Genomic DNA, 26,266 nt, shown 5'->3' on the forward strand with positions numbered 1-26,266 from the left:
CTGAATTCTGAAGTGATTTGGACTCTTTCCTCCAGCAGTGTTGACCTCAAAACATTCACTAGGGTAGGAAAGAAGCACAAGAAGGGTAAACGTCACCTGGGACCTAGAAGTAGTAGAAGAAGATTTTTCTAATTCTATCTCAGGCAGCATAGGCCTACAGTATAACCACAAAACAAATTTAGACTGTTGTCGGGGGGCCTGTTTCTAATCCAATAAGGTTAGTGTGGCTTGATAAGTCTATTTTGGGAAGATAGCATGGTTTCTAGGTAAATTGTGTTACCTCACAAGTTGCTTTTTCAAAGCTAAACCTACCGTTAAGCTAATCCAGTCTTTAAGTTTGAGGAGGGTGGATCTTGTTACGCTAAGTGTTAGCTGTCCGGCTCAGTTGTTTACTAGGACTTTGGGTCGATTTTAAAAGCTTGAGTTGTGAGACTGGAGGTATTTTAACTGGAGGGGGGAGTGTGTGTGTGTGTGTGTGTGTGTGTGTGTGTGTGTGTGTGTGTGTGTGCGTGTGGACACGGGAGAAAGAGAGGTTAGAAGCCAACAGCCAGAGGTTTAGTGAGTAGAGTCAAAGGGGAGGTTTAAATAAGATGAATGAGCATGGCTGGGCTAGTATGATAAAGGAGGACACACAGGAGGGAGGAACATACACACACACAGAAATAAAACACATTAGCAGGAAGAGACACACAAAAGAAAACACACACCACCGCTCCCTGTTATACGCACACAAAAATCATCACACATTCTCTCCTAACCCTCCTTCTCCCTCCCTCCCTCCCTCCCTCCCTCCCTCCCTCCCTCCCTCCCCTCCCTCCCTCCCTCCCTCCCTCCCTCCCTCCCTCCCTCCCTCCCTCCCTCCCTCCCTCCCTCCCTCCCTCCCTCCCTCTCTCCACAGTCCAACAGTCAGGAGCTGCTCATTACAGCATCTCCTCCACTGAGCCCCTGCTCTCAATCCCTTCTCCACACACTGCCTTCTCCTCTTCTCTTCTCGGGGGTTGGAAAGAGAGAGTGAATGTCCTACGTTCCCAACAAGCATTGTGAACATATTTTTCGCTCGTTCTCTCTCGCTCTTTCTCTCGCTCTTTCTCTCGCTCTTTCTCTCGCTCTTTCTCTTTCTCTTTCTCTCGCTCTCTCTTTCTCTTTCTCTCCTCCCTCTCCGTCTCCGTCTCCGTCTGTCTGTCTCTCTCTCACACACATGCTCTCTCCTGGTTGTGATTGAGTGCACGCCTATGGCGCCTGTACCAGGCTCACCGAGGCCGTCACAAGCACACCAACGTTTCGAAAACACATCAGGTCCCAGCCCCGTACGGAGGGCGTCAGCACTGTGTAATTGTGCCTGTGAGCAGCGTAGCAATAGTGGAAGGGAGTGTGTGCGATAAAGCCTGCAATTTCAGGTGAGAGAAATAGCATGAATGCCAATCGTTGCGTGAAACGTGGTGTCGTTTGGTCACGTTCTCTGTGAAACGGGGAGCTTTCGATGTATTTAACACAGTTTCAGGGCATTTCGAATACACTCACTCTACCCCTGGACTGGTCACTGTTCCCCATCCTAAGGACGGAACTGATTGGTCAATGTTGTAAGAGGATATTGACCATGGCTCAATTCTATAGGTGGATCTTGCCTCCGTCTGTTTGAGACATAAGTGTGATTGGTGAGCTTGTAAGGCCACTAACCCACAGTTTAATGTGCTCACTTTATGAGCTATAAAACTCAAAATAGCTAATCAATACGGTGTCACCTCAGAATGAGCGCTGCATTTGGGTGATGAAATGGTGTGGTGGCCCCAGATATAGCCTGGAATGTGGTGTGTGTGTGTGTGGAGGTTATGTCCGTGCATATGTGTCCTCAATCAACCACAAACAGAACTGCTAACATGATACGTCATATCGTCGGACACCACCCAATGACCTGGGCATGATTAACCTCTCTTTTTCTCTTTCTCTTTCTCTTTTTCCCTGTCTCCGCCTCTCTCTCTCTCTCTCTCTCTCTCTCTCTCTCTCTCTCTCTCTCTCTCTCTCTCTCTCTCTGTCTCTCTGTCTCTCTGTCTCTCTGTCTCTCTCTCTGTCTCTCTGTCTCTCTGTCTCTCTGTCTCTCTCTCTGTCTCTCTCTCTGTCTCTCTCTCCCTTCCTTAGGTGATCCTGGTCAGTAACTCCATAAACGAGAGGGACCAGATGCTCTTCATGAGTACGGACGAGGGCTCCTCTTTCCAGCGGCAGACTCTGTCCTTCACCCCCGACACGCTTCTCTTCCACCCCAAGGAGGAGGACAAGGTCCTGGCCTACTGCAAGGACGGCTCGGTGGGTAGAGTGCAAGGTCCAACTGGGACTCAAACCAGGTCACAAAGTAACGTCATGTTCTGTACCTGTTACATGTATACTGTTGTTCTAAAACCAGTGATTTAAATTTGTTTCGTTTCAAGCCACCACCCCCCCCCCATCCCATTTTACAACCCCCAACTGATCACCATACACAGCACAATATGTCTGCAAACAATAAAAAATGCATCAAAAACAAAACATCAAAAAAGGATTCGTACACACATTGACAGGGAACCAGCGAGCGTCATGTCACACACACATCATCCTGCCAGTGAGATGGATTCAAACCCCAGTCTGTTTAACAAGCAAGCAGAGTTGTGTTGCTCAAAGCCAACACTAGCCTTGGCTCCCCCCAAGTCCAGATTGTGATGGACACATCATCCCTCGTTCTGAAGCTCTGCTATCCTTTACCCTCCAGCACAGGAATGGTAATGACTCAGCTATTTAATTCATGGTTGGTGCTGCAACACAGAGCCCTTAGCAGTGCTGGCTCGGATCTGTAGGTGGTAAAGCACTGCCTTTACAAGCTGTTGTAAACATATTACAAATGCACAGTTCTAACAGAGAATCCTTGTTTGAAGTCGACTTCAAGAACATATGTAGGATGAGACACATCTCTCGAAAGAACTTACATTCAAGCTTGACTCGTCCACTGATTGAATTTTTCTTTTTTTGTGGGAGGCAGCCTATTGCTCTTCAGCACCATGAAATACTACCAACTTTTGCTACCAAACGTAGAATCTGTTTTCTGTGACGAATTGTCCAGATGGAACCGACTATAGGGAAGTAGGCAGACTTTGTACCATCATATTGAAAATTCTTCTGCGTTAATAATTTATCATTAATTAAACAAGAAATTCAATTAGGCTTTAATTTGTTCCAGGCGGTGGGACAGAGAGTAGCCTTGAAAGTCATTTAACAGAACGAAAAACCATTAAGCACAAGAAAGACCAGAAAAGGCCCCCATCTCTGTGGGTGAATGTCTAATATATACATTTTCACAAGAAAGAAATACATTTTTAGACCACTCGCATTTCCTGACTAACACCAAGGTTGTGGCGAGAATATTTATATGTACTATCTGCTCCAGGTTGGGTTGGTCTAGGTTGTAGTCAAATGATCTGGGTGGGTATTGCTAGTGTTGGACGCATCTGCAAAGGGTGTGGGTGTGTGTGTGTTTTCAAGCTACAGTAAACAATACAGTGCAGCGTTCTAACAGCGTTGTTAGAAATATACGGTCATTTGCTTGAGCTCATACTTGTCACGTGTGGATGTTCAATACGTGGGCGGGAGGAAGCCAATAATATCACAACCCTCGATATAGAATGACGCTGACAAAACTTTGTTGTTTTTTTCTCAGAATGTGCTTGCGTGTGTGTGTGTGTGCGTGCGTGCAGGGCAGGGGAACGTGCTGCAGGCTCCGCAGTGCAAGCATCCTCTTATTCCTTAGTTGCTTTCTATAGCGTGTGTCCAAGGCACCTCGCGTGAAGATCAATAGATTTTCATTATGGCTGCGATCAATGCACATGTTCTCACACACACCAATAAGCACGTACACATTCGCACACTCACACACGCACATACACAGGTCTGGCATACGAAGAGGTATCCAGGTCAGTTTGAGCCTAGTGAACCGTGAAATTCACTGGCTTGGTCTGGCAGGACATTATTCCAACATGGACTCCCAGTTTACTACAGTGTTGAGGTATGCTAGCATTTCATAAAACCACCAATAACTTGCAGGTGTGACATGACTCTGGAACCAGTATTCCACTTGACGCTGACCCACTGTACCTACGCTACATACAGCGCTAGCAGTGCCCGAATATAGTCTTCAATCGGTTCAAATATAATCCAAAGCCCCCAGTTTAATGCCTCGATGCTGAGGAAAGCGTTGACCATGTTGTCTCCTTCGAGGTTGTGTCACGTTCCCTTGTGAACGCTTTGTAAAAGCTCTGTTTGTTCTTCCTCCAGCTCTACGTCTCCACCGATTTGGGCCGCAAGTGGACGTTACTACAGGAGCGAGTCACCAAAGACAGGGTGTTCTGGTCAGTGATTCGACTAGGTTTTCTTTTCAGACGCACACACAATCTCCTTTGTTCTTCTCATCCCCTTCCCTTCTCCTCTCCCCCCCTCCACAACCAGTATTAAATCTCCTCCTTTTAAGAAGGAGGTCTTGGTCACGGACTATTTGATTTATACGTGTATGTCCTGCACACATATCATCTCTCAGGCTGAACTGCACATACTGTTAGACCAGTGCCAGAGCTGAAGTCCTTTCTCTCTCGTGAAGTTAAACAAAGTGCCTCGGGGCTTACGACGTACTTAACATCTGATCTGACTGAACCGATTATCTTATCCAGACCTCCACCCTCGGGACAGTTGTAAAACTCAATCATCACATAAACCGGGCAGAAATAAATGCACATATATTGCTTTGCAGAAGGCAAATTGTGTTATGTGCAGTTCCTGATCTGTGTGTGTGTGTGTGTGTGTGTGTGTGAGAAGTAACAGCAGGAATGTAATAATCATATGGCAGGATCTGAAGAGACAAGCACAGTGTTTAGGACCTCTGATGGCTGTATTTCATCCCAGTATGAAATGGGACTTACTAACTAACACAAGGTGATCCCCTCCAAAGATAAGTTCTGGAAGTTTCAGTGTGGTCATGAAAGCCAGACTAGACATTGTTAAGGTCTGGTACAAACTTATCCAATTGCATGGAGGTCAAGGAGCCAATCACCATAAATCAGATTCACTTTTAAGAGCCAATGAGAAGCACCAGTGGCCGGTGGTCCATCCAGACATGTTGTTTTGGGTTGTAAAATTATCAACTTGATTCATGGCAACCTTGTGGAGTTGTAGGTTTTTTTGGAGTGATCCTATTTCCTGGGTCACTTTTCAATGCCAGTGTAGGATCCCAAAAACTCTCTCTCTGCTCTCTCTCTCTGCTCTCTCTCTCTCTGCTCTCTCTCTCTCTCTCTCTCTCTCTCTCTCTCTCTCTCACCCTAATCCCTTTCCTTCAGCCACCCCTTCCCTTCTTTTCCCATGCCTCCATTCTGCGGCTTGCTAATTGCTCGTAAAGGCTCTTTACTGGCAAAGTAATGGAGGTTTTATATGTGGCCTCTGTCTTCATGAAGCTAAGGACGTTTCCCAGACTTCACCAAACGGACTGCTAATCAGATCGACTCCACTGAAGGACCGTGGTATGGCGGGGAAGAAGAGCGAAAAGGAGGGTTAGGGTCAGACTGGGGGTAGAGAGAGAGTGAGGGTTAAGGTGGGGGGTGAGGGGGTGAGGGGGGTAGAGAGAAAGAGGGCCAGGGTTTGGACAGATGTGTGTGTGTGTGTGTGGGGAGGGGGGGGGGGGTGGTGAGGGTTGAAAAAAGTGGCAGGCTCATGTTTTTGTGGATACTGCAGGCTGTGGCCTGAGTGGTGGAGATGGGAAAGAGAGAATGGGGGGGGGGGGGGGGCTACAGAGAAAGACTGCTGTCTGTAAAGGCTGTGTTAAGCTGTGTTTCAGGTGTTTGACTGATACAGGGGTCTGATGTGTGTGTGTGTGTGTGTGTGTTTCAGGTCTGTCTCTGGGGTGGACGTCGATCCTGACCTGGTCCACATGGAGATGCAAGACACAAGTGGAGGTATGGAGTGTGTGTGTCTGAGTGTGTGTTGGTCACATGCAGCAATGCTTCCCTCCTTCCGTCGTCTCAATTCCACCCCTTTTCCGTCCCTTCATCATCTTCTCATCCAACAACAGATGAACATAGCCCCTCTCCCTGCCTCTCCTCTCCCTGCCTCCCCTCTCCCTGCCTCTCCTCTCCCTGCCTCTCCTCTCCCTGCCTCTCCTCTCCCTGCCTCTCCTCTCCCTGCCTCTCCTCTCCCTGCCTCTCCTCTCCCTGCCTCCCCTCTCTCTCTCCCATCTCCCTGCCTCCCCTTTTGCTCCCTGGCCAACCAGCCATCCCTCGTCCCCTCCCCAGTCAGACTGGATTACCATATCACCAGGACTCTCAGTCGTGGAAGGTGTGTGTTTTTGTGTTTGAGAGGCGTGTGTGTGTGTGTGTGTCACAACGTATGTCACACCAGTGCGTGTGCGTTTAAACTGTGTGAATGTTGAACGACAAACATACACCCCCTTCTCAACCATATGTAGATCACAGAGAGACCAAAAGAACAACAAACAGCAGCCCCCCCCTCAGGAGGAAGGGCATGCGGGAGGGTAGGAGACGAGCTCACTGTTCGGCTTCTCTTCAGCACACCTCCGCATATGGAAATGAAGCTGCCAACGTTTCCTGTGGAGAATGTTCCGGAGCCCGCCTCCCATACCAGAGTGGAGGAACGATCCCCACGGGAACACTGCGGCCCAACACGCGGCCCGCCGTCTGAAACCTGTCATCCAGAACAAGCCTGGCTGTGTTGATCACAGTGAACCAGAGAGGCTGTCTGTCCGGGCCAGATGCCCAGGCACGAGAGCTGTACTCTGGGCTAGGCAGGACCACATGGTTCCCTTCCCCTTCACCACCCACAGCTTCCTCTCCCTCTCTCCGCTCCCTTTCTTGATTGCGTGGCGGCATGCACGCCCAGACGGATGGGTGAGGGGGTCCAAGGCGACCAGGCATGCCAGCCCAAGCTGTTCCACCCCTCCCCCCCTGTCACACGCACCCCTGTCAAGGTTAAGCGGTGGCAGGAGTGAGGGTGGAGGGAGGACAGTCCGGGTGCTATGGTGGAGCTCTGAAGAAACAGTGGCCCTGGGCCTGTAAAAGCCTGGGTCTCGCCTGGGGTCTATGCCCAGGATTGGTGGGTGGTGAGGGGGACAGGTGTCAAGGGTTGTGGGGGGTAGCTGGTAGATTTGATTGATGAAACGAGGTGTAACATGGCGCTGGGCATCGGTGTGTGTGTGTGCCAGTAGGGAGATGAATGTGGGCACCCTTGGGGGTGGCTTGCACACATCCAATAGATAGACACCGACAGGCACACACGAACACACACGCACACACACTTCCTTGGCTCGTCTTGCAGACAGAAAAGAAAATGGGTGCATCTGCAGCATTACCTCGACTCGCAGTCCAAATGAGTCCCACTCTCCAAAAGTCCATTTTGGTCTGTTCCGTCCTTGGCGGAGTTTATTCTCCACTCCGGAACACTCCGGCACACTTCCCCAGGAAGTCCCCGCCGGTGATTTAGCACCTTGCCATAGGGTGGTCAGGTGGAGAACGGGGGGGGGGGGGAGGGGGTGCGTGTGAGCGAGCGAGCGAGCCGCGTGAGAAAGCGCTCGTGTCACGAGCAGGAATGGAACGCTTAGCCAATCTAATAGCTTTTTAATGACTCTCGCAGCCGTATGCTGTTTTGATTAAACGTCCGGGCATTTCAATAAATTAACCGGGCCATTTGTCGACGGCGCCAAAGAGGGCCGTGTGCCCGGAGCGGGAGGATCGCAGGGTGGAGTAAACACGGATCTCCTCTCCTCCTAGAGAGGCTCTCTGTTCTACCTGAGGACCCTTGAATCACCTGTTCAGCAGGGGGGGTTTTGGGGGCTCTGAGGCCGACTCGCCACCTCGACCCGGCTTAGTGGGGAAGTTCCGGAGCAGGCTGAGTCAGCAGTCGTGTGAAATGCGATATGAGGAGGTGTTAGCCTTGTGACGGGCGGGCACCCTAGTCTACCTCTGTCTCGGGATAATCCCCTACCAGGCTGAAGGGAAGGCTGGGATGGATGAATAAAACATTATGAATAGATGTCTCCCTGTCTGTCTGACACCTGCTGCTCTCTCCCCCTCTCTCTCTCCCTCTCTCTCCCCCTCTCTCTCCCCCTTACTCACTATGTATCTGTCTCTGTCTCTCTCTCTCTTTCTTCCTCTCTGTTCCTCTGTGTCTATTCCGCGCGAACACACACTCTCTCCCTCACACACACACACAACACGTCGTCTCCACGCCTCACTCCATCCCTCTCGCTCCCCCTCCCTGTCTCTCTCTCTTGTCCGGTTCTGTCCTTGACACTGTGTTATCAGCACCATTCATCTCGTGAACATAACAGGTTCTTCTCCTCCCTCCCTCCCCTCCTCCCAGGCTACCTGTATGTGACCTGTCTGATCCAGAACTGCTCCGACAAGCTGGTGACGGCTCAGTTCCTGGGGAAGATCGACCACGGCTCCCTTTCCGTCCAGGATGACTACATCTTTGTCAAGGTAAAGCGACGCGGGGGCGCTCCGGGTTCAGGTCCCACGTTCATTAGCCCCTGCCGGTGGAAGAAGAGGCCATTTTGCAAAGAGCTCTCTGCTGATGGGTCTGTTTTATTTCATGGTCGTGCCCCGAGCTGAAAGGGCCCCACAAATACTCTGTCGTCTTGGCAGAATTCCCATGATGCACTGCAGGAGGCATGTTGGATGTGAAGGGTGGGGGAAAAAGGAATGAGGAAGATGAGGTAGAGAGGGCAAGACAGGAGGGACTGAAGGAAGGGAGGGTGAACAGATTTACAAGCACATAGCCCGCTTACTTTCAGGCGATCATAGGTCTGTTCTGTCCTGCCTGCACCTGTCCTTTCTGATTGGCTGAGCCGTTGTGGTGCGAGGCGGTGTGATTCAGTGTTTACCCAGAAACCCCTGCTGTGACCCGCGCGCCAACGCTCCGAGTGAGCAGAACTGGAGATTGTGCTGAGCGCCACACCTTTCACCCCCCCCACCCTCTCTCTCTCTTTCTCGCTCTCCCTTTCTCTGTCTCTTTCTCACTTTCTTTCTGTCTCTCCGTCTCAGTCTCTCTCTCTTTCTCTCTCTCTTTCCCCGTCTCCCTCTCTGTCTCTCTCCTAATAATGACTGAGTCTGTGACTCGGAGGATAACAGATGGCGAATTGCAATCCGTGACTTCACCTGTAGTGGGTCGGGTTGTCAGAGTATGCTGACTCCGTCTCTTTCTCTCCTTCTTCCTTTCTTTCCCTCTCTCTGCTTCACACATTCACCGTCTGTTTCTGTTCTCTTCTTCTTCTTCTTTTTCTTCTCTCTTTCTCTATATCTCTCTCCATCCAAAGAGAGGAAAGTGGAGTTGACGCACCAAAACAAGTACTCGTCTTCAGACATCCCCGTGATATTGTACACCAGCGTCTCACAGTGTGCGCCAGCATCCCACAGTCACCAGTGACATCACTTGTATCTCTGCCCTCTCTGTCTCCTAGGTGACCACGGGAAACCGCACCAAGCACTACGTCTCATACCGGAGGAACGAGTTTGTCCAGATGAGGTTCCCCAAGTACGCCCTGCCCAAGGTAGAGAACCTAACATCCTCTCTCTGGATCACAGAATGTCCGATTGAACCTCCCTTTGTTCCTATCATCTCACAACAGTTTGGTGAGGTGTCCCATTCAACATAGACTCTTAGCAGACAGGAACAATGTTTGAATGATGATTGACGGGATGAAAACTTGAGTAGGAACCTTTGCTGTCAGCAGTCTTGACTCTGGGGACAGTTTGAGCATGACAGGCAGTGTTATTGAACAGGATCGATCAGGCTGAGGGAGGGAGAGAGAGGGGGGCGCACTTGTCTGTTTGGCAATCTCACTTGAGAGAAAACCCCCGAACCACAATCACTGACACTTAGATGCATCATACTGGAGACACACACACACACCTTCCTACGAGAGGGTGTGTAGAATTACTTGCATTCTACCGCTCAACCACTTTGAAAGGGGCTTAAATTCGATGACTCTAGCCCCTCGGCACTCTTAGGAGAAGGTGAAAGGGATGGAGTTACACATTTGAGTCCCCCCCTCCCCCTTTCCTGTCCTACTACAGGGTTTCACCGGTCAATATGGCAGGGGCTGTCTCTAAGTGCCACCCTAAGAGAAGAGAGGGAAGGAGATGGGGGATTAGTCTGAAAGTGTGTGTGTGTGTGTGTGAGAGGTAGTGGAAAATGTGTGTGCGTGTAAGCCTGCGTGTGTGTTTTGTTAGGAAAGACGGCTCGAGTTTTCTGCCTCCCCACATATGTCCTCTTAGCAGTCGGATGAGCAGATGGGTCACACGTTCAAATATGGAGCTTTTAAGTCAGAAGGAGGAGAGGAGGGAGGGGTAAGCGGAGAAGAGGGGGAGGGAAACAAAGAGAGACACATCAAGTGACAGAAAAAGAAAGTGTGTGTGTGTGTGTGTGTCCCTGCCCCTGTTTTCCACTGTGAATAATTGAAGAGCGAGATGAAAAATGCAGAAGCCACAGGAGAGCTCAGCTACTCCTCAGAGGGATGCGCCCAAGTTTGGCATGAACCGTCTCGTTCTCACCCGGTCAGGAAAGGCTGGGGGGGGGGGGGGGGGTGTTTTCTAGTTTCTCCCTCACCTCTTCGGTTTTGTTTTTCCTCATACGTCATCTCTCTGTTTCCTCTCTCTTGCTGTCACAGCCACATCTTTCTTTATCTCTGTCTGTCTGTCTGTCTGTCTGTCTCTCTCTCTCTCTCTGTCTCTGTCTCTGTCTCTGTCTCTGTCTCTGTCTCTATCTCTGTCTCTCTCTCTCTCTCTCTCTCTCTCTCTCTCTCTCTGTGTGTCTTACATGCTCTCTGTCTCTCATTATCCACTTTTCTCTATCTCTCTTTTTCTGTCTGTGTCTTGTCTGTCTTTCTGCATGTCTCTCGCTTTCTCGCCTTTCTCTCTCTCACCCAAACTAGAATTGCAACAGCCTTCCTCATTCAGCTTTGAAAGCCTTTATTGTCATCCAGTCACCCCTGCGTGCTTCGCTGTGGAAATTGTCAAGCGTTTTCCCTTTTCGCGCCGGGAAATCATTTCGCAGATCAAAAACAAGTAATAGAAAAAAGAAACCACACATCATTATCAATAATTTGTTTTCCTTTCTATGTAGAAGCCCTCTGAGGATGAACAAATAAACAGATATTCAAATAAACAAACATCACTTTGGGGGGAAACTGCATTTGTGATGCTCAAAGGGACGGCGATGAAAAAGAAACTCGTCCAAAAATTCAGCCTTCAAAAACACTTGATATGCAGCTGGAGTTACGATTTTCCCCAATGTGATTTTTATGTGTAGTTTCAATCGAGCGCATGACTAAACTCTAGATAAACTTTGTGTGCTAATCCAGACCACTCTCAGTCAACACGATTGATTCCCCCCATTCTGACATGGTCTATTTTACGTTCAAAGCTGTCATTACTTGACAGCCTTTTGTGGGTAGATGAAACGGTAGATGTACTGCACACAGCAAACTGCACGACATCCCTCTCTCTCCTCCCCCTGTCACCGAATCCCTCAGTTTATTGTACAGCTTGTTTGCCTAAGTGAACGCATATCCAAGCTTCATCCAGCTGTCTAACTTTGTAATCCATTCCGGTTAAAGATGAAACGTTGTGTGCACAACGGTGCAGCATTCAAACACATGCTGTTTGCAGACGCCTTGTGTGATCTGTGTGCTAAGCTGTGTTGGGGCTGGTTCCTCACTCAGGGAGTTTTTCTTCAAAAGCCACATCGGTATCTGAAGAGTCTAAAGTACATATGCGAGTGTGTGTATACGATGTGTGTGTGTTTGTATACAATGTGTTTGTGTGTGTCAGACCGCAGGATGTTTAAGGACGTACTTGTGAGCATCTGCCTGTCTATTTGTGTGTGCGTGTGTTTGTGAGTGGGGCCGTGTGTGTGTTTATATGCACCTGTGTGTACGTGCGTTCGGCCTAGTGTGTGTGTGTGTGTGTGTGTAAATGCACATGTGTGTATGTGAGTGTATGTGCATGCGAGAGTGCGTTTGTGTACAATATCAGACACCAGCCCAGAACCCCTGTAGCACAGGCAGGATCTGGCTCTAACACAGGCAGGATCTGGCTCTAACACAGGCAGGATCTGGCTCTAACACAGGCAGGATCTGGCTCTAACACAGGCAGACACACAGCTCTCTCCTGCCTGCACCAGCCTGCGTGGAGACATCCACCCGGGCGAGCAGCCATCTCCTCAGGCTCCCAGCACACCACGGGACTCACATACGTTTACACTGCACACACACACACACACACGCGCGCACTAAGCCGAGCACGTGAGGTGCTCTCGCCAACGAAACGAGCACACTCGCCTACAGTCGCGGCGCACGCAGACACGCGATTATTCCCGATGCCCTTCGCTTTCGCCATCCGTCACCGCGGCGGCTGGGCCAAAGCTGTTTTCGACGCTCATCTTTAGATTCAACCATCACATGAACTTGAGTCACCAAGGTTAAGGGACTCCCGTCAAGATGGATGGGTCCCATATACTGACATCAGTTGTGTACTCGATGCTGTGACACACAGTAGGTGACATTCAGGAGGAAGTACGCTGCCTCTCCATTGGCCAGTCCCAGGAGCCCCCCTGTGCCGTCCCATAAATCCCAGTGTGATTGAGACGTATGGAGTTCAGAGAGGAGGGGAGGGGGATGTCAAAGCGCCGAGATGTCGTTCGAGGCTGCGCTCGACTCGGCTTGACGTCCTTATTTTCCGGAAACCCTCCATGTTAATGTAATCAGGGAGGCTTTTATACACAACGCTGACTCGTGATGTAGCTCAGTCACAGTACACACGCACGCAGAGGCACACACACACACACACACAGAGGCACACACACATACAGAGGCACAGCCCTACACACAGAGGCACAGACACACACACAGAGAGGCACAGACACACACACACAGAGGCACAAACACACACGCAGAGGCACACACACAGACGCACAGACACACACACAGAGAGGCACAGACACACACACACAGAGGCACAGACACACACACAGAGGCACAGACGCACACACACAGAGGCACAAACAACACACACAGAGGCACAGACACACACGCAGACAGATACCAACACAAAGAGAGACACACACACAGAGGCACACACAGACAGGTGCCCACGCAGACACACACACAAAGAGACATACAGATACACACACACAGAGACACGCACACACAGAGACACACACACTTACTTACAGAGATTGATGAATTCATTTGCATTGAAATGGCAAGACAAACTCAGGCTACAGCCGGGGCAGAGTGACAACAGTGTTGACCTGAATCGTTTTTTGAGGGAAGAGCTGGAGTTTTTATCTTTGCCTGCTGCTTATATTAGGAGCCCGGATTTAGAGGGTCTGTCACAGCAGTTGATTGGCTCCATCCTTTCTCTCTGTCATCGTATTTCTCTCTCTCTCCCTCTTTCCTTCCCTCTGTCTCTGTCTCTCTCTCTCTCGTCGTCCTTCTCCTCGGTCTCTCTGTTCTCGAACTTTTGATGTCGATTGAAAAAGGAAGACGACCCTTCTCTGAGTTGTTGCCTCTCTCCTCGCCTTCTCCACCCCCCCCCCCCCCCCCCCCCCCCCAGGACGTCCAGATCGTGAGCACAGACGAGAGCCAGGTGTTCCTGGCGCTGCAGGAGTGGTACCAGACGGACACCTACAACCTGTACCTGTCAGACCCCCAGGGGGTGTACTACTCCATCGTCCTGGAGAACGTACGCAGCGCCCGGCAGCCTGAGGAGAACACGCTCATCGACATCCTGGAGGTGCGTGTGTGTGTGGGAGGAGGGGGAGATGGGGGGGGGGGAGTATTGCCAAGGTGTGTGGGTGTGTATGCATGCATAAATGACAAGGCCAAGAGGACTTAGTGTATTGTTTTTCTCATTTCATTGCTTTTTTGTAAAATTCTGTACAATTTCACTGTATGTTTTTTCACAGCTTGAGTGTATGAATGCTAGCAGCATTAACCCACCCACTAGTTATATATACAAGGCCTCATCTCCATGGACCCACTTGTTATGTCATGGTCAGTAATTGCCAAGGTAACAGTTATCAAGTCTTCCGGAACATTCTCTGGCTTCCTCTGGTACCCACTGGTCTTCATGGCAAACAAGTCGTTCTTTTTTAACCCTTCATATGCCTGGCTGCCAGCCCAACTTAGCCCCGCACACAAAACAATTTGGTCGGAAAGTTGGGTCTGGGGAACCTTGGTTGGGGAAAAACTAAGTCCGAACAGAAGCTGTTAAATTGTCAGGGCGGGCTTTATACGATGATGGACAGATGATCAACAGTAACGTAATCAACCACGTCACCAAAGAGCGCTTGGGTTGAATTTGTTTCCAACAAACAACATATTACATTGCTCTGATTGGTTGTAGGTCTATACAATTGAGCGAAGAGGCATTTGTTTTACGAGTTCGGTTGAAACACGCCCCATATTCACAGCCCAACGGAGAGTTCTCAGACTCATATTCTGACTAGACTTATGAGTATAACAACGACAGGCTAATGCCGTCACACATGAAGGAAAAATTCACATTTAATAGAAAAAGAACCCCTATCGGTCAGATAAAACCGGGCAGAAGTTGGGGAGACATCTTGAGGTACTTTGTTCTCGTTTTACCTACAAAGGCAGATGTTGTACTTCCTAGAATGGGTGGAACTGCGAGAGACTTTGAAGCAACGTGTCAATGTGTTGATACTGTGCAAACCCCTGATGTGAAAAACAGGGGTGGCGTTACGGCTTTGACTTTGTGTCTCTCCTCCGGAGGGCCATCCATCATCCCACGCGTCGCTGCCGTGTTTTGAAAAGGGTGGGGGAGAGGCGAGGAGAGGGGGGGGGGCAGCCAGAGAGAAAAAGAGGAAGGAAGAAAGAGAAGCGCAAAAGAGTTGGTGGAAGGAGAGAGAGGTAGTGGTCCGTGCAGCTGGGGGCCGTCACTGTAGAACTCATTTCCTCTCCTCCTCTCCCTCGCTCCGGGGGGCACTCTGATCGCAGAGACTGATGGAGAGAGAGAAAGAGGGAGAAAGGGCTCCCTCTGTTGCAACAAGGAACTGGACCGACTCATTTCATACCCCAAGCCATTTCAATCCTTCCCTCTTTTTAACTTGACTTTTTTTTCTCAATTTTCTCCGGTTTGATTTCAAGGTGCGAGGGATCAGAGGGGTTTTCCTGGCCAATCAGAAGGTGGAGGGCAAAGTGACAACCCTCATTACCTACAACAAAGGCCGCGACTGGGAGCCTTTGGCCCCGCCCACCACTGATATGAACGGCAAACCAGTCAGCTGCAAACTGGTGAGTGACCCCCCCCCCACACACACACACATACACACACACACACTCATGTTTACGAAAAGGGGATGTTTTTTGAAGTACTGGGAGGTCATTTTGTCTCCTGAGCTTGACCACTATGAGAGATGTACAGGCTGGATGATTTCACAGACAAAGAATTTCCCCACTGTCCTGTTATTATAGCCATCACTCATTCCAGAGGACTCTCACTCAGGAACCACCATGCTTCAACACACAGAACAAGAAAGACGCACACACACACATAGATTATATAGTTATAGAAGCACATATATCTTCAACATGGCCGTCCCCGGTTTCACAAATCAGCCCGCTCGCATTCCCCCCCCCCGCCTCTGCCCACCTGTCGGTTCAGCCTCCATGACAACACGCTTCCTCGTTCGTCTCACCCCCTGCTCGTCACGTCGTCGGGGGCGACGGGTCAGAGACGACAGCTTTACGTCTCGCGGTACCAGCGCATAAAAGCGTCCGACGGCTCCAAACCCCAAACACAACCTGTCTTCCTGTCAGGGAACACACAACGAGAGTAATGACCAAGCTAACGTCAGCTAGCGGTTGTAACCATGTCTAAATGAAGCTATGTGTCTTAGATTAATGTGCGTATCTGCCTTTAATCTGCAGCCTAATGGCGTCACAAAATCTTTGAAGCGTGCATTTTCTCCGCCGCGCCTGATTTATTGTTTACTGTCTAGTAGCGGACGAGAGCTATTTGATGGGATGCAGGTGCTGTGTGATAGCATCTGCACGAGAACAAATACAGGCTCTACCACGCTGCACTGATGGCAATTTGACCACGGTTGACTGTAGTTTGAAACTAGAGGTTGACCGTGGATGGAAAGTGAGGTGAACCGCATTAACACACACTATTGACACTCAAACATGGATCTCTGTCATGAAGGGTTCAGGACAGGTGAAACGTTAATTTTATGGCAGACTGAAACAAGCTTTGGGTGAACTAGTCTTTTAATGCCAGATATTAATCGTGATTTTAGTGAACCATGCCTTTTAATGCCAGATAATAAATGTAAACTGGGTAAACTATCCTTTAATGCCAGATAATGAATGGTAACTGGGTGAACTATCCCTTTAATGAGCCCTAACACAAGGTGACTTCCCCCCTCAGCCTGACTGTCACCTGCACCTCCACTTGCGCTGGGCGGACAACCCTTACGTGTCCGGGACCGTCCACACCAAAGACTCCGCCCCCGGACTCATCATGGGCGCAGGTGAGTTTCAGAACCAACATCGTCACCATGGTTACCACAACCATTGAGACCTTACACATTCTGGACTGGAGACACTAGCTGCTGCCTGGGAGAGGGGATTATCTTCCAGGCACCACAGTCACACAGCTCCCTGCTCTGTTGTTTCTGATAGCTCTGTTGTCTTGATAGCTCCCTGCTCTGTTGTTTCTGATAGCTCTGTTGTCTTGATAGCTCCCTGCTCTGTTGTTCCTGATAGCTCTGTTGTCTTGATAACTCCCTGCTCTGTTGTCTTGATAACTCCCTGCTCTGTTGTTCCTGATAGCTCTGTTGTCTTGATAACTCCCTGCTCTGTTGTCTTGATAACTCCCTGCTCTGTTGTCATGATAACTCCCTGCTCTGTTGTTCTTGATAACTCACTGCCCCGTTGTTCTTGATAGCTCTGTTGTTTTGATAGTTCCATGCTCTGTTGCCACACACAAAAAAAGCTAAAGGCAGTATAATGGCTGGCCTGTCAGGGTTACTGTGTGTGAAGGTTGAGGGAGAGTGCTGCACGCTGAACTCACTCAACATCCCTTTTATTAATTCAACACCCGGGGCATTTTTGAGCGGGCACCCTCGGGGGACAACTATAATAAAGGTCCTGAACCGAGCACACAGGTGTGTGTGTGTGTGCCTCCCCGCCAGGCCCTCCTCGCTCCCATCTTCCCTCCATACCGCTGGTCCAAAAACGAGAGGAAAATTACCCACCCTTCATCTCCTATGATTTCTCCAGACAGGAGGCTTTGATCCAGTCTTCCTGGCCACGCCCCCTCTTTTCCACATTCTCTCTATTTTTTGGGGGGCTCCGTCAGAGGAGGGTGTTCTTGTGGACAACTTGGCGCTGTAGTAAGGGAGGGGGGTAAAGCCACGCAGGTCCCCTGTAGAGTCCTGTCTTCCCTAACTGCAGCCTGCTACAGGACTGGAGCGCTCTGCTCTCTCTCTCTCGGTCTCTATGTCTCTCTGTCTCTCTGTCGCTCTCTCGTATTCTCCATGATCTCTGTTTTGTTTTCTGTCTGATTCTCTTTCCCCTCGCTTATTCTCTGTGTGTTGATTTATCCCTCTCTCCCTTCTCGCTTTCCTTGTCTACCCCTCTATCTCTCTACCCATCCCCCTCTCTCTCCCTCCTCTCTACCCCTCGCTCTCCCTCCTCTCCAACCCTCTGTCTCCTCTCCATCCCTCAGGTAACCTGGGCTCTCAGCTGGTGGAGTACAAGGAGGAGATGTACATCACGTCGGACTGTGGCAAGACCTGGAGACAGGTGACATCACCGATACCCCCCCCCCCCCCAGCTCCGTCTAGAGGCCTCTCATTATGTTCCCACAGGCATAGCTTCCATGCTTTAGCGCCCCTTGCGGTACCTCATTTCCTGTGTGCGTTTCTTTTCTTCCCGTGTCAAGGTGTTTGAGGAGGAGCACCATATTCTGTATCTGGACCATGGCGGGGTCATCGTAGCCATCAAGGACACCTCCATCCCCCTCAAGATCCTCAAGTAAGTACTGGAGAGACTCCGTCACTACTCGATGCCTCGGCACTCTGACGTTAAGTCAGACCGGCTGTGATGGAATTCTGATAACACACTGCCTTTGGGATCTTTTCATTGGAGGTGAAGGGTAGTGAGATAGCGTCAATGTTTCATTAACACACGTGCCATAATCATCTTCCACTCACGGCTTTTATAGCGGGAGGCTTCTCGGGGGAAAGAGATGGGATCTCATCGACAATGACCTTGGCAGATGTAGGTCGAATGGGGAATAAAAGATGAAAAAGGAGCGCTCGGGGGTACTCTTATCACCGCCCTTTAATCTGCTGATGTCACCCCACCCACCCCCCCCTCGTTGCATGACGCCACACACAGGTGAACGTCCTGTCTGTCATCAAGCCTCTGCTCCTAATGAGGGACTGTCTAACTGGCTGAGGAGCCCTTCACACCCTCAGCGGTGTGAAGGGCTCCTCTTCACTAGGAGAGATCAGCTGCCTGCAGCCCTGCTGGGCCGACACCACGTCCCCAAGACCCGCCAGCACACAAGGGCTCTTCCACACTCCGATCAGAGCCAATCCACTCCCCTGCCAGCCCCGGACAGAGGGGAGCATCCATACATGCCCCCCGCCCTCCGCCACCACCACCCCTGACACCCTGGGCTTGGCTCGAATGATGGTGGATCATTCCTGGCGCCTGCAAAAACGAAAACCCTAAGTGGATGTGTTCTCAGCCTCACGTCCGCCCTCCTCGGCCCCCGAGGCAATTAGGAATGCAAAACTAACATCCTGGGAAACGGGGGACTTTGCATAAAATGCGTAGGCCTGTATATGCCATGGTTCTGCTATGTACACAGTGCACAAGCCTTCATTTTGTTAGCATGTGTTATATGGAGTGAGGGATAAAGAGGACATTGGCCTTGTGAAATTATTAGAAAATGATCAAACTCTCCCATTTGATTAGTGTGAGGGGAAATGTCTCTTTTTTCAGATAAAGAAGGGGACTAGAGAAAGAAAGACATGGAGAACCAGAGGATGTGTGGTGTGTGTGCAATGTGTGTGTGTGTGTGCACGTGGAAAAGAATAAATCGTATGTACCACAGAGACAGAATCCTAGAGTGGCAGCATAGACAGGCATCCTCTATAGCTAATTCTCACTTAGCCAGGCTGGTGCTAGCGCCGGGATATCTCCAGTCTGTCAGCTGCCCTTCCTGCTCTTCCAGTGATTAGCGAGTCACACTGAGTCTCGTTAACACATCAGTCGGAGAGCCTGCAAGTCTTTTACAATGTTGCTCAATTCAATATTGATTGCTTTCCATGGTACAACGCAGCTTACACAAAGCTACGCTAGCAACTGGTGACTGCTGCCGCCATGGAGGATACACACAGGCTAGCACAGACCTTAGCTTTGTACATATTAGGCAGTTATATCCCTTTTCTTCCTGACCTTTTGAGTAAGTTGGAAGTCTGGGCTAAGGGCTAAACTGTCCGACCATTGCTTTATAATGTCAGTCAACACAGTCCAAGTTGTTTTCAAGTTAAAGCTACAACATGGGTGTATTTTCTTTGCACTCATACATTTTTGCCTGCGTCAAGATGGGAGGTGAAAATCCCCCAAATAGTGTTGGTCTTGGAACCAAGATGGTTTATGAAAAAAACAAAATGGCTGCCAATATCCCACTTATGAAGACAAATACATGAGTGTTTATCTGTTCTTCTCCCCAGGTTCAGTATTGACGAGGGGCGAACATGGAGCATCCATAACTTCACCAGCACGTCTGTGTTTGTGGACGGACTACTGAGCGAGCCAGGGGACGAGACGCTGGTCATGACGTGAGTCGGAGCTCAGAAGCGCTCTCCAGTTTTAACATCTTTGATTGCGATCCCCTTTGGTAGGGCCTGGTATGAACATGTGTGTTCCACGTTCACACGCTCCCTCTTAAACTCAGGAAGCTCGACTGCTGTGAATTTCACAGGCCAACCCTGACAAGCTCACAACAACAACAGATTTATTCGCCAGCTCTGCCGATATCACATCACTTTGTGATGTGCTGGGCTGGGTCTACTTCCTGGCACCTCCGGCCGCTTAGCCCTCTCTGTAAACCTGCTGGGCTGGGTCTACTTCCTGGCACCTCCGGCCGCTTAGCCCTCTCTGTAAACCTGCTGGGCTGGGTCTACTTCCTGGCACCTCCGGCCGCTTAGCCCCCTCTGTAAACCTGCTGGGCTGGGTCTACTTCCTGGCACCTCCGGCCGCTTAGCCCTCTCTGTAAACCTGCTGGGCTGGGTCTACTTCCTGGCACCTCCGGCCGCTTAGCCCTCTCTGTAAACTTGCTGGGCTGGGTCTACTTCCTGGCACCTCCTGCCGCTCGGCCCTCTCTGTAAACCTGCTGGGCAGGGTCTACTTCCTGGGACCTTTTTTATTTGATAAGGAGCTTAGTGAGCAGGAGGGGATCCAGCCACCTGCCCAGACGTTGGTTTAAGGAGCCCCGGGGTTAGCTCCCCACATAGACCCCCTCCAGCTGCTGGAGAGGAAGGGCCAGCCAATTTAACGGTGCTTCTCGCAATTATTTTCGCCGGCGATTTTCCAGCGCCTTGCTCCATCCGGAGGGGTTGATTGGCCCACACGCCGAGGGAGAATAAGGGAATAACGAGGCTCTGTCTTTCTCTCTCTCAATGGCTCTCAATTCTCTCCCTCTTTCTCGTTCTCTTTCCGTTTGGTGTCTTTCTCTCTCCTCCTAGCCTTCTTTCCCCTTCATTCTCTCTGGCTCTCTGTCTCTTCCTCCCTCTCACGCTTTCTCCCTCCCTATTCCTTGCTCAATCTTTCCATCAAGAGGCTCCGGCCGCGTCGTCACCTCTCTCTGCCCCCCGATGTCCGTCGATAAGAACTGTATCTCACGCCTGAGGATGGGCCAAAATGAGGATCGGATCAAATCCAAAGCGTGGCCTGCAGCTCAACAAATCTTCTCGCAGTCTTTCTCAGGCGGCGCACGGAAACACACACGCCCCCTCGACACACACACACCACCCCTCGACACCCAAGTCATCATGTTCCTCCTCTGAGATATGGCATTGGTGGAGTCGAGCAGGGCACAGCTGGTGGCCCGCATGGATGTCACCCCTCTCACAGCTCCAGAGGTTGGATGTCCGGACAGAGCCGGACATCTCCATGACGAGTTAGAACAGTCACTTAGCACCAAGGACAGGCAAGGGAGGTTACACTGCTCATACTGGTAATGATGGGACATCGTCATCTGTGTGACCGGACATAATGGGGCTTTCTACCATGGGTTTAACATGGTTAAGGGAGGGAGAGAGAGAAGGTGAGAGAGAGGTGAGGGGGAGGTATTTGTCTTTTGAATTATCCGCTCAGGCAACATTGTTTTACATTTTCATTATGTATTTTTTTTCATCCAAAGCGACACTCAATTATGGCACGGTAGCAAGTTCAGCCTATCAGTCCCTACACCAAATGTGTGAAAGTATTCCAATAGTTGGAGCCAAGAAACGGCATTCAGGAACTCACAAGAACAAAGTGAGGAAGATCTGAACCAGACACAGTTCAATGAAGTCGTCATGGGTCGTACGTGATTAACGTACAGGTAGAGGTGAGAGAGAGAGAGAGAGAGAGAGAGATGAGGGAGAGACACGTACAGGTAGAGGTGAGAGAGAGGGGGAGATACAGACTAAAAGGCCATAAGGACTGAGCCCATAGGAGATAGTATTGTGAATGTACAGTACTGTCCATTACAGATGACAAAATGACAAAATGACAAAAACAGTGTGTTTCCCAGTGGGTGCCGTCCATCATTCTTTTCAGTAGCATCAGTCAACATGTGTTATCCACACATTCCTCCTATTAGGAGTTGAACAACTCCTTGAAGAACAAAACAACATATGTCAGGTCTGTCGACGCGTTAACACACCAATCTGCTGCTAAAACGGTCTTCCACAGATGGGCCCAGACAATCCTGAGATTCCGAGGAGCGAGGGAACGTTTGTCCTTTCCTCGCCGTTTTCATTCGAGGGCACATCGCCATCTACTGGCGGCATGTGGGAACTGCACTCAGCACTCGCATGAATCCTGACCAACCGAATTAGACTGTCCTAAGTGATACAATTACTCTGAAGCAATTTATTGATGTCAAGAACAAGCGGACAATGGAAGGACCATCTGTGTCTTTGACGAACAGAGTGCGGCCCATTAGGAACGTGATGTACGGGAGCGCTGGGGTGAGACCCGCCTCGTTAGACCAGTTCACAAGCACAATCTGATTGAGGAGTTGTCACACTGGTCTCTTTGCCAAGGGCCCTGATTGGGTAGGGATGGTCACATGACCGCGGGGCCAGGAAATGGTTGAGCAGTCACATCTCATAATGGAATAGTGCAGTCTTTATGTGGATGGATGAATGGATGGATGCATAGAGGAGGTCAAAACAATGGATGGATCTGACTTTCGTATGTGTGTGTGTGTGTGTGTGTGTGTGTCCAGGGTCTTTGGGCACATCAGCTACAGGTCGGACTGGGAGCTGGTGAAGGTCGACTTCAGACAGTCTTTCCCTCGACAGTGCACAGAGGCAGATTACGAGTCCTGGAAACTCACTGACCTGCAGGTACCAAACAGACTCACAGACACACTCTCACTCACGTTGACAGAAACGCACATTCATCCACAAATAACCTGTGACCCCCCCCCCCCCCCCCCCTTGACTGTCCTGCACCCAGGGAGAGAAGTGCATTATGGGCCAGGAGAGAAGCTTCCGTCGGAGGAAGGAGACAGCGTTCTGTATCAAGGGTCAGAGCTACACCTCTGCCCTCACCTCTAAACCCTGCCCCTGTACTGAGAAGGACTTCAACTGGTGAGACACTAGAGGCCGACGCTGCCTGCGCCCAGGGAATGTTTCCAATACATTCTTGTCAAGCAATACAGGACAGCTTTGACCTAGGTGTTGTGTGTGTGTGTGTGTGTGTGTAGCGACTATGGCTTTGAGCGCGCCCAGACTCTGAAGACGGAGGGTGAGCGCTGCTTCGCTGACTTCTGGCACGACCCCGATGCCCCCCCAGAGGACTGCCATCTGGGACACACCTACGAGTCCAGCACAGGGTGAGGGACACACACACACACACGTACACAAGCCATGCATGCAAACCTTCATTTTAGAGAACCGCCCAGCGATTCCGGCCACCTGTACAGGACTGTGTAGTTCGGCACTCCTTGTCATTCCCCCGCACCCCTCTTTTCCTGACGTTGGTACGCCCCGCATGTTGTGCGACAGGTACAGGAAGGTGGTGTCGAACGTGTGCGAGGGAGGGGTGAACAAGCAGCAGAGCTCCAAGCAGCACCCCTGCCCTATCCTCCCGCCCAGCGGACTGCAGCTGGGCATCAAGGGCCAGATGCTGGCCGTGGCGCCAGGCGACGACATCACCTTCATCATCCACCAGGAAGAGGTGTGGAAGAACGAGACAAGGAGGCAGAGAACGAGGGGCGGGGGGGGGGGGGGGAGTGTTGAAAGAGTCTGTTTAAAAAAAGTGTGTTTGCACGTCCGTCTGTTTGAGAGATGGAGACTGAGAGATGGATGGTGTTTTTGCTTGCGTCATCGCCAAGTGTGGGATAAGCCTGATTGAGGGGATTCAGATTTCTTCTTGATTTTCCAGGGCGACACGGGCAGTACCAAGTACCAGGTGGACCTGGGGGACGGGGTCCGGGCCATCTACCAGAACCTGACGGTGACAGATGAGCCCATCCAGCACCGCTACGAGAGGCTGGGGGTCTACAGGGTCACGGTCAAGGCAGAGAACATGGCTGGACACGACCAGGACACCATATTCATCCAGGTCACAGGTCAGCCACACTTCTCTGGGGAAGGATGTTACCGGGCAGAATACTGGAATCCCACCGTCTCATTGGCTGGTTCAGTCATGTTCGTATGACAAGAAATCAACTCAAATCAACTGATATTACAAGGAACTATGGGGATGTTGACCCCTACCCTTGTCCCTCAGCCCCCCTACAGGAAGTGCACCTGGAAGTGGTTCCCATAGCCGGACAGAACCAGGAAGTAAACCTGACCGCTGTGGTCTTACCTAGGGAGGCTAACATGACTGTGTTCTACTGGTGGATAGGCGACAGCCTGCAGGTGAGTTTCTCCTACTTCTCCTGTCAAGGACAATTTAGATGAAACAACTCTTCAGCTAACTCCAGGAAGTGAAGCTATTTTACGTCACAAAGGCAGTGAAGCTATTTTACGTCACAAAGGCTCCTAACTAAGACCTTACACCTTTATGACAGTTTAGCAAAAAACGTTGTTTCATAAAAATGTCGTTTTAATGTCTCTTCGACGTCGGTCTGAGTCCTTTTCTGACCTTGTCCTTGATGTTCTCCTGACGTGAAGCCCAAGCTCACCCTGGAGAGCAGCCTCCTAACCCGGTTCCCCGACACGGGCGAGGTGTCGGTCAGCGTGCAGGCCTCCAGCGGACGCTCCATGGTCCAGGACACCAAGACCGTCCGCGTCTACGGTAACCCCTCCCCCACCAGGAACATTCACGAGGAAACAAGGTCTCTCGCCGTTGAATATTTCAACGTGGCGAAGTCACGCTATGAAGTCACGGTGTAAACGCAGAAGATGACCTTCCGCGACAATGTCCTCGGGCACCTTTTCTTGTCGGTTTTTCGCGACTGTGGAAGGGTGTCATCGGGGGATTACGTCACTTCACCCATGAATGAATATGGATGAGATTGGGACTGGGAAGGGGCCTTGATTTATTCATCAGAGTGAGCTAAGTGGGAGCCTCTGTCGTGTCTCTTACCCCAGGAGAGGTGTCAGCTCTCAGAGCAACTTGCTCAGTTGAAGCAGTCTCTGAACGCCCATGCATCCATCTCATCTATCTTAAGGGTCACTGGCATGATACCAATGTAAACACCTGCTTCAGAAGAACTGTTATATTAGCAGACGGCCCTAAAACGACGTAGGTAAACAGAAGTGCATGTAACACGTGTATGTGACGTCAGTTTATGGACTTCCTGCTTCTGTCATCCAATCCCAGAGCACTTCCAGGTCATCCCCCTGAGTTTCAGCAGCAACCTGGACAGGTTCAACCCTGACATCCCAGAGTGGAGGGAGGACGTGGGCCAGGTGGTCACCAAGACACTGGCCAAGGTGGGTCACCCTCAGTCACCAGCCCTCTCCTGGGGTTGACCTCTGCCCCTTCACTCCCACCACGCGCAGCTGACCTCGCTAGCTTTTAGGCAGCCACATTACCAGCTAGCTCTGACCGAGGAGTGTGTTACACACAAATACACGTTGTAGGGTTGTGTCTTCAGACGGAACAATGCCATTGACCTTTGACCCCCCCCCCCCCCCTCAGATCACCGGCATCCCCCAGGAGTCTCTGGTTACCATGGTGAAGCCGGGCCTGCCCACCAGGGCCGACCTGTACGTCCTGCCGCTGGAGAGCAAACAGGCCAAGAGGAGCGTGTTTGTGGATAAGGTAACGCTCTCCTTTCTTCTCTCTCTCTGTGTCACTCTCTGTCACTCTCTGTGTCTCTCTGCCTCTCGGTCACTCTCTGTGTCTCTCTCTCTCTGTCTCTCTCTCTGTCTCTCTCTCTGTCTGTCTCCTCTCTCATCTCTCTCGTCTCCCTCGATATATACATATACCCAGACTTCTGACAGTTTTGGCATTTCAGAGTGAAATGTCACTTATAAATAAACGAAACGGTCTTGTTGTCGTTGACAGCGTGTGCCAGCTATCAAGCAGGCGTTCAATGAGAACAACGTGAGCTTTGTGGTTCGGGGAGGCCTCCTGGTGCTGGTGACCCTCGCTGACCCCAACGCAGGTAAACCTACAGTATCTACCACCTCCACACACTAACAAGATACTCCCTCACACGACACAGCACCACTATGACACGTTCAGGGCAACAATTTCACAGTCGTTATGCATTTCTACGATTTGACCAAATCAAAAGCGTTCCCTGTATCAATCTGTTTTCAAAGGAGTAGTAACAAATGCCTGGTCCACAAGAGAGACCGACAAGCGCGTCTCTGACCACAGTATGTCTCGTCGCCCCCCGGCCGTTTGACCTCATTTTCCCAGATCTCCAAATGAAACTGAGTTCTTACCCCAGTGTGGCTGTTCTCAGATCTGCTCTCTTCCTTCTGCTGGTAGTCTTCCTACTTCCTGCGTTGGGCTCAG

General features: G+C 50.6%; 1 protein-coding gene across 1 annotated transcript in view; it reads left to right on the plus strand.

Annotated features, from left to right (window-relative positions):
• The window catches only part of sorcs2 (sortilin-related VPS10 domain containing receptor 2), a 73,787-nt gene that overhangs the window by 44,346 nt on the left and 3,175 nt on the right, over window positions 1-26,266 (plus strand). Inside the window, exons 4-25 of the mRNA XM_047015114.1 lie at window positions 2,137-2,301; window positions 4,297-4,370; window positions 5,896-5,960; window positions 8,380-8,498; window positions 9,479-9,568; window positions 13,635-13,814; window positions 15,194-15,340; window positions 16,479-16,581; window positions 17,781-17,857; window positions 17,997-18,088; window positions 19,801-19,908; window positions 22,566-22,686; window positions 22,799-22,932; window positions 23,049-23,177; window positions 23,350-23,521; window positions 23,729-23,915; window positions 24,077-24,210; window positions 24,466-24,589; window positions 25,118-25,230; window positions 25,439-25,561; window positions 25,808-25,907; window positions 26,068-26,124. Coding sequence (XP_046871070.1) covers window positions 2,137-2,301; window positions 4,297-4,370; window positions 5,896-5,960; window positions 8,380-8,498; window positions 9,479-9,568; window positions 13,635-13,814; window positions 15,194-15,340; window positions 16,479-16,581; window positions 17,781-17,857; window positions 17,997-18,088; window positions 19,801-19,908; window positions 22,566-22,686; window positions 22,799-22,932; window positions 23,049-23,177; window positions 23,350-23,521; window positions 23,729-23,915; window positions 24,077-24,210; window positions 24,466-24,589; window positions 25,118-25,230; window positions 25,439-25,561; window positions 25,808-25,907; window positions 26,068-26,124 — 2,614 coding nt within the window. The remainder of the gene's footprint in view (window positions 1-2,136; window positions 2,302-4,296; window positions 4,371-5,895; window positions 5,961-8,379; window positions 8,499-9,478; window positions 9,569-13,634; window positions 13,815-15,193; window positions 15,341-16,478; window positions 16,582-17,780; window positions 17,858-17,996; window positions 18,089-19,800; window positions 19,909-22,565; window positions 22,687-22,798; window positions 22,933-23,048; window positions 23,178-23,349; window positions 23,522-23,728; window positions 23,916-24,076; window positions 24,211-24,465; window positions 24,590-25,117; window positions 25,231-25,438; window positions 25,562-25,807; window positions 25,908-26,067; window positions 26,125-26,266) is intronic.

Source organism: Hypomesus transpacificus, unplaced genomic scaffold (assembly GCF_021917145.1).
Source record: "Hypomesus transpacificus isolate Combined female unplaced genomic scaffold, fHypTra1 scaffold_273, whole genome shotgun sequence".
NCBI classification, from domain to species: Eukaryota; Metazoa; Chordata; class Actinopteri; order Osmeriformes; family Osmeridae; genus Hypomesus; species Hypomesus transpacificus.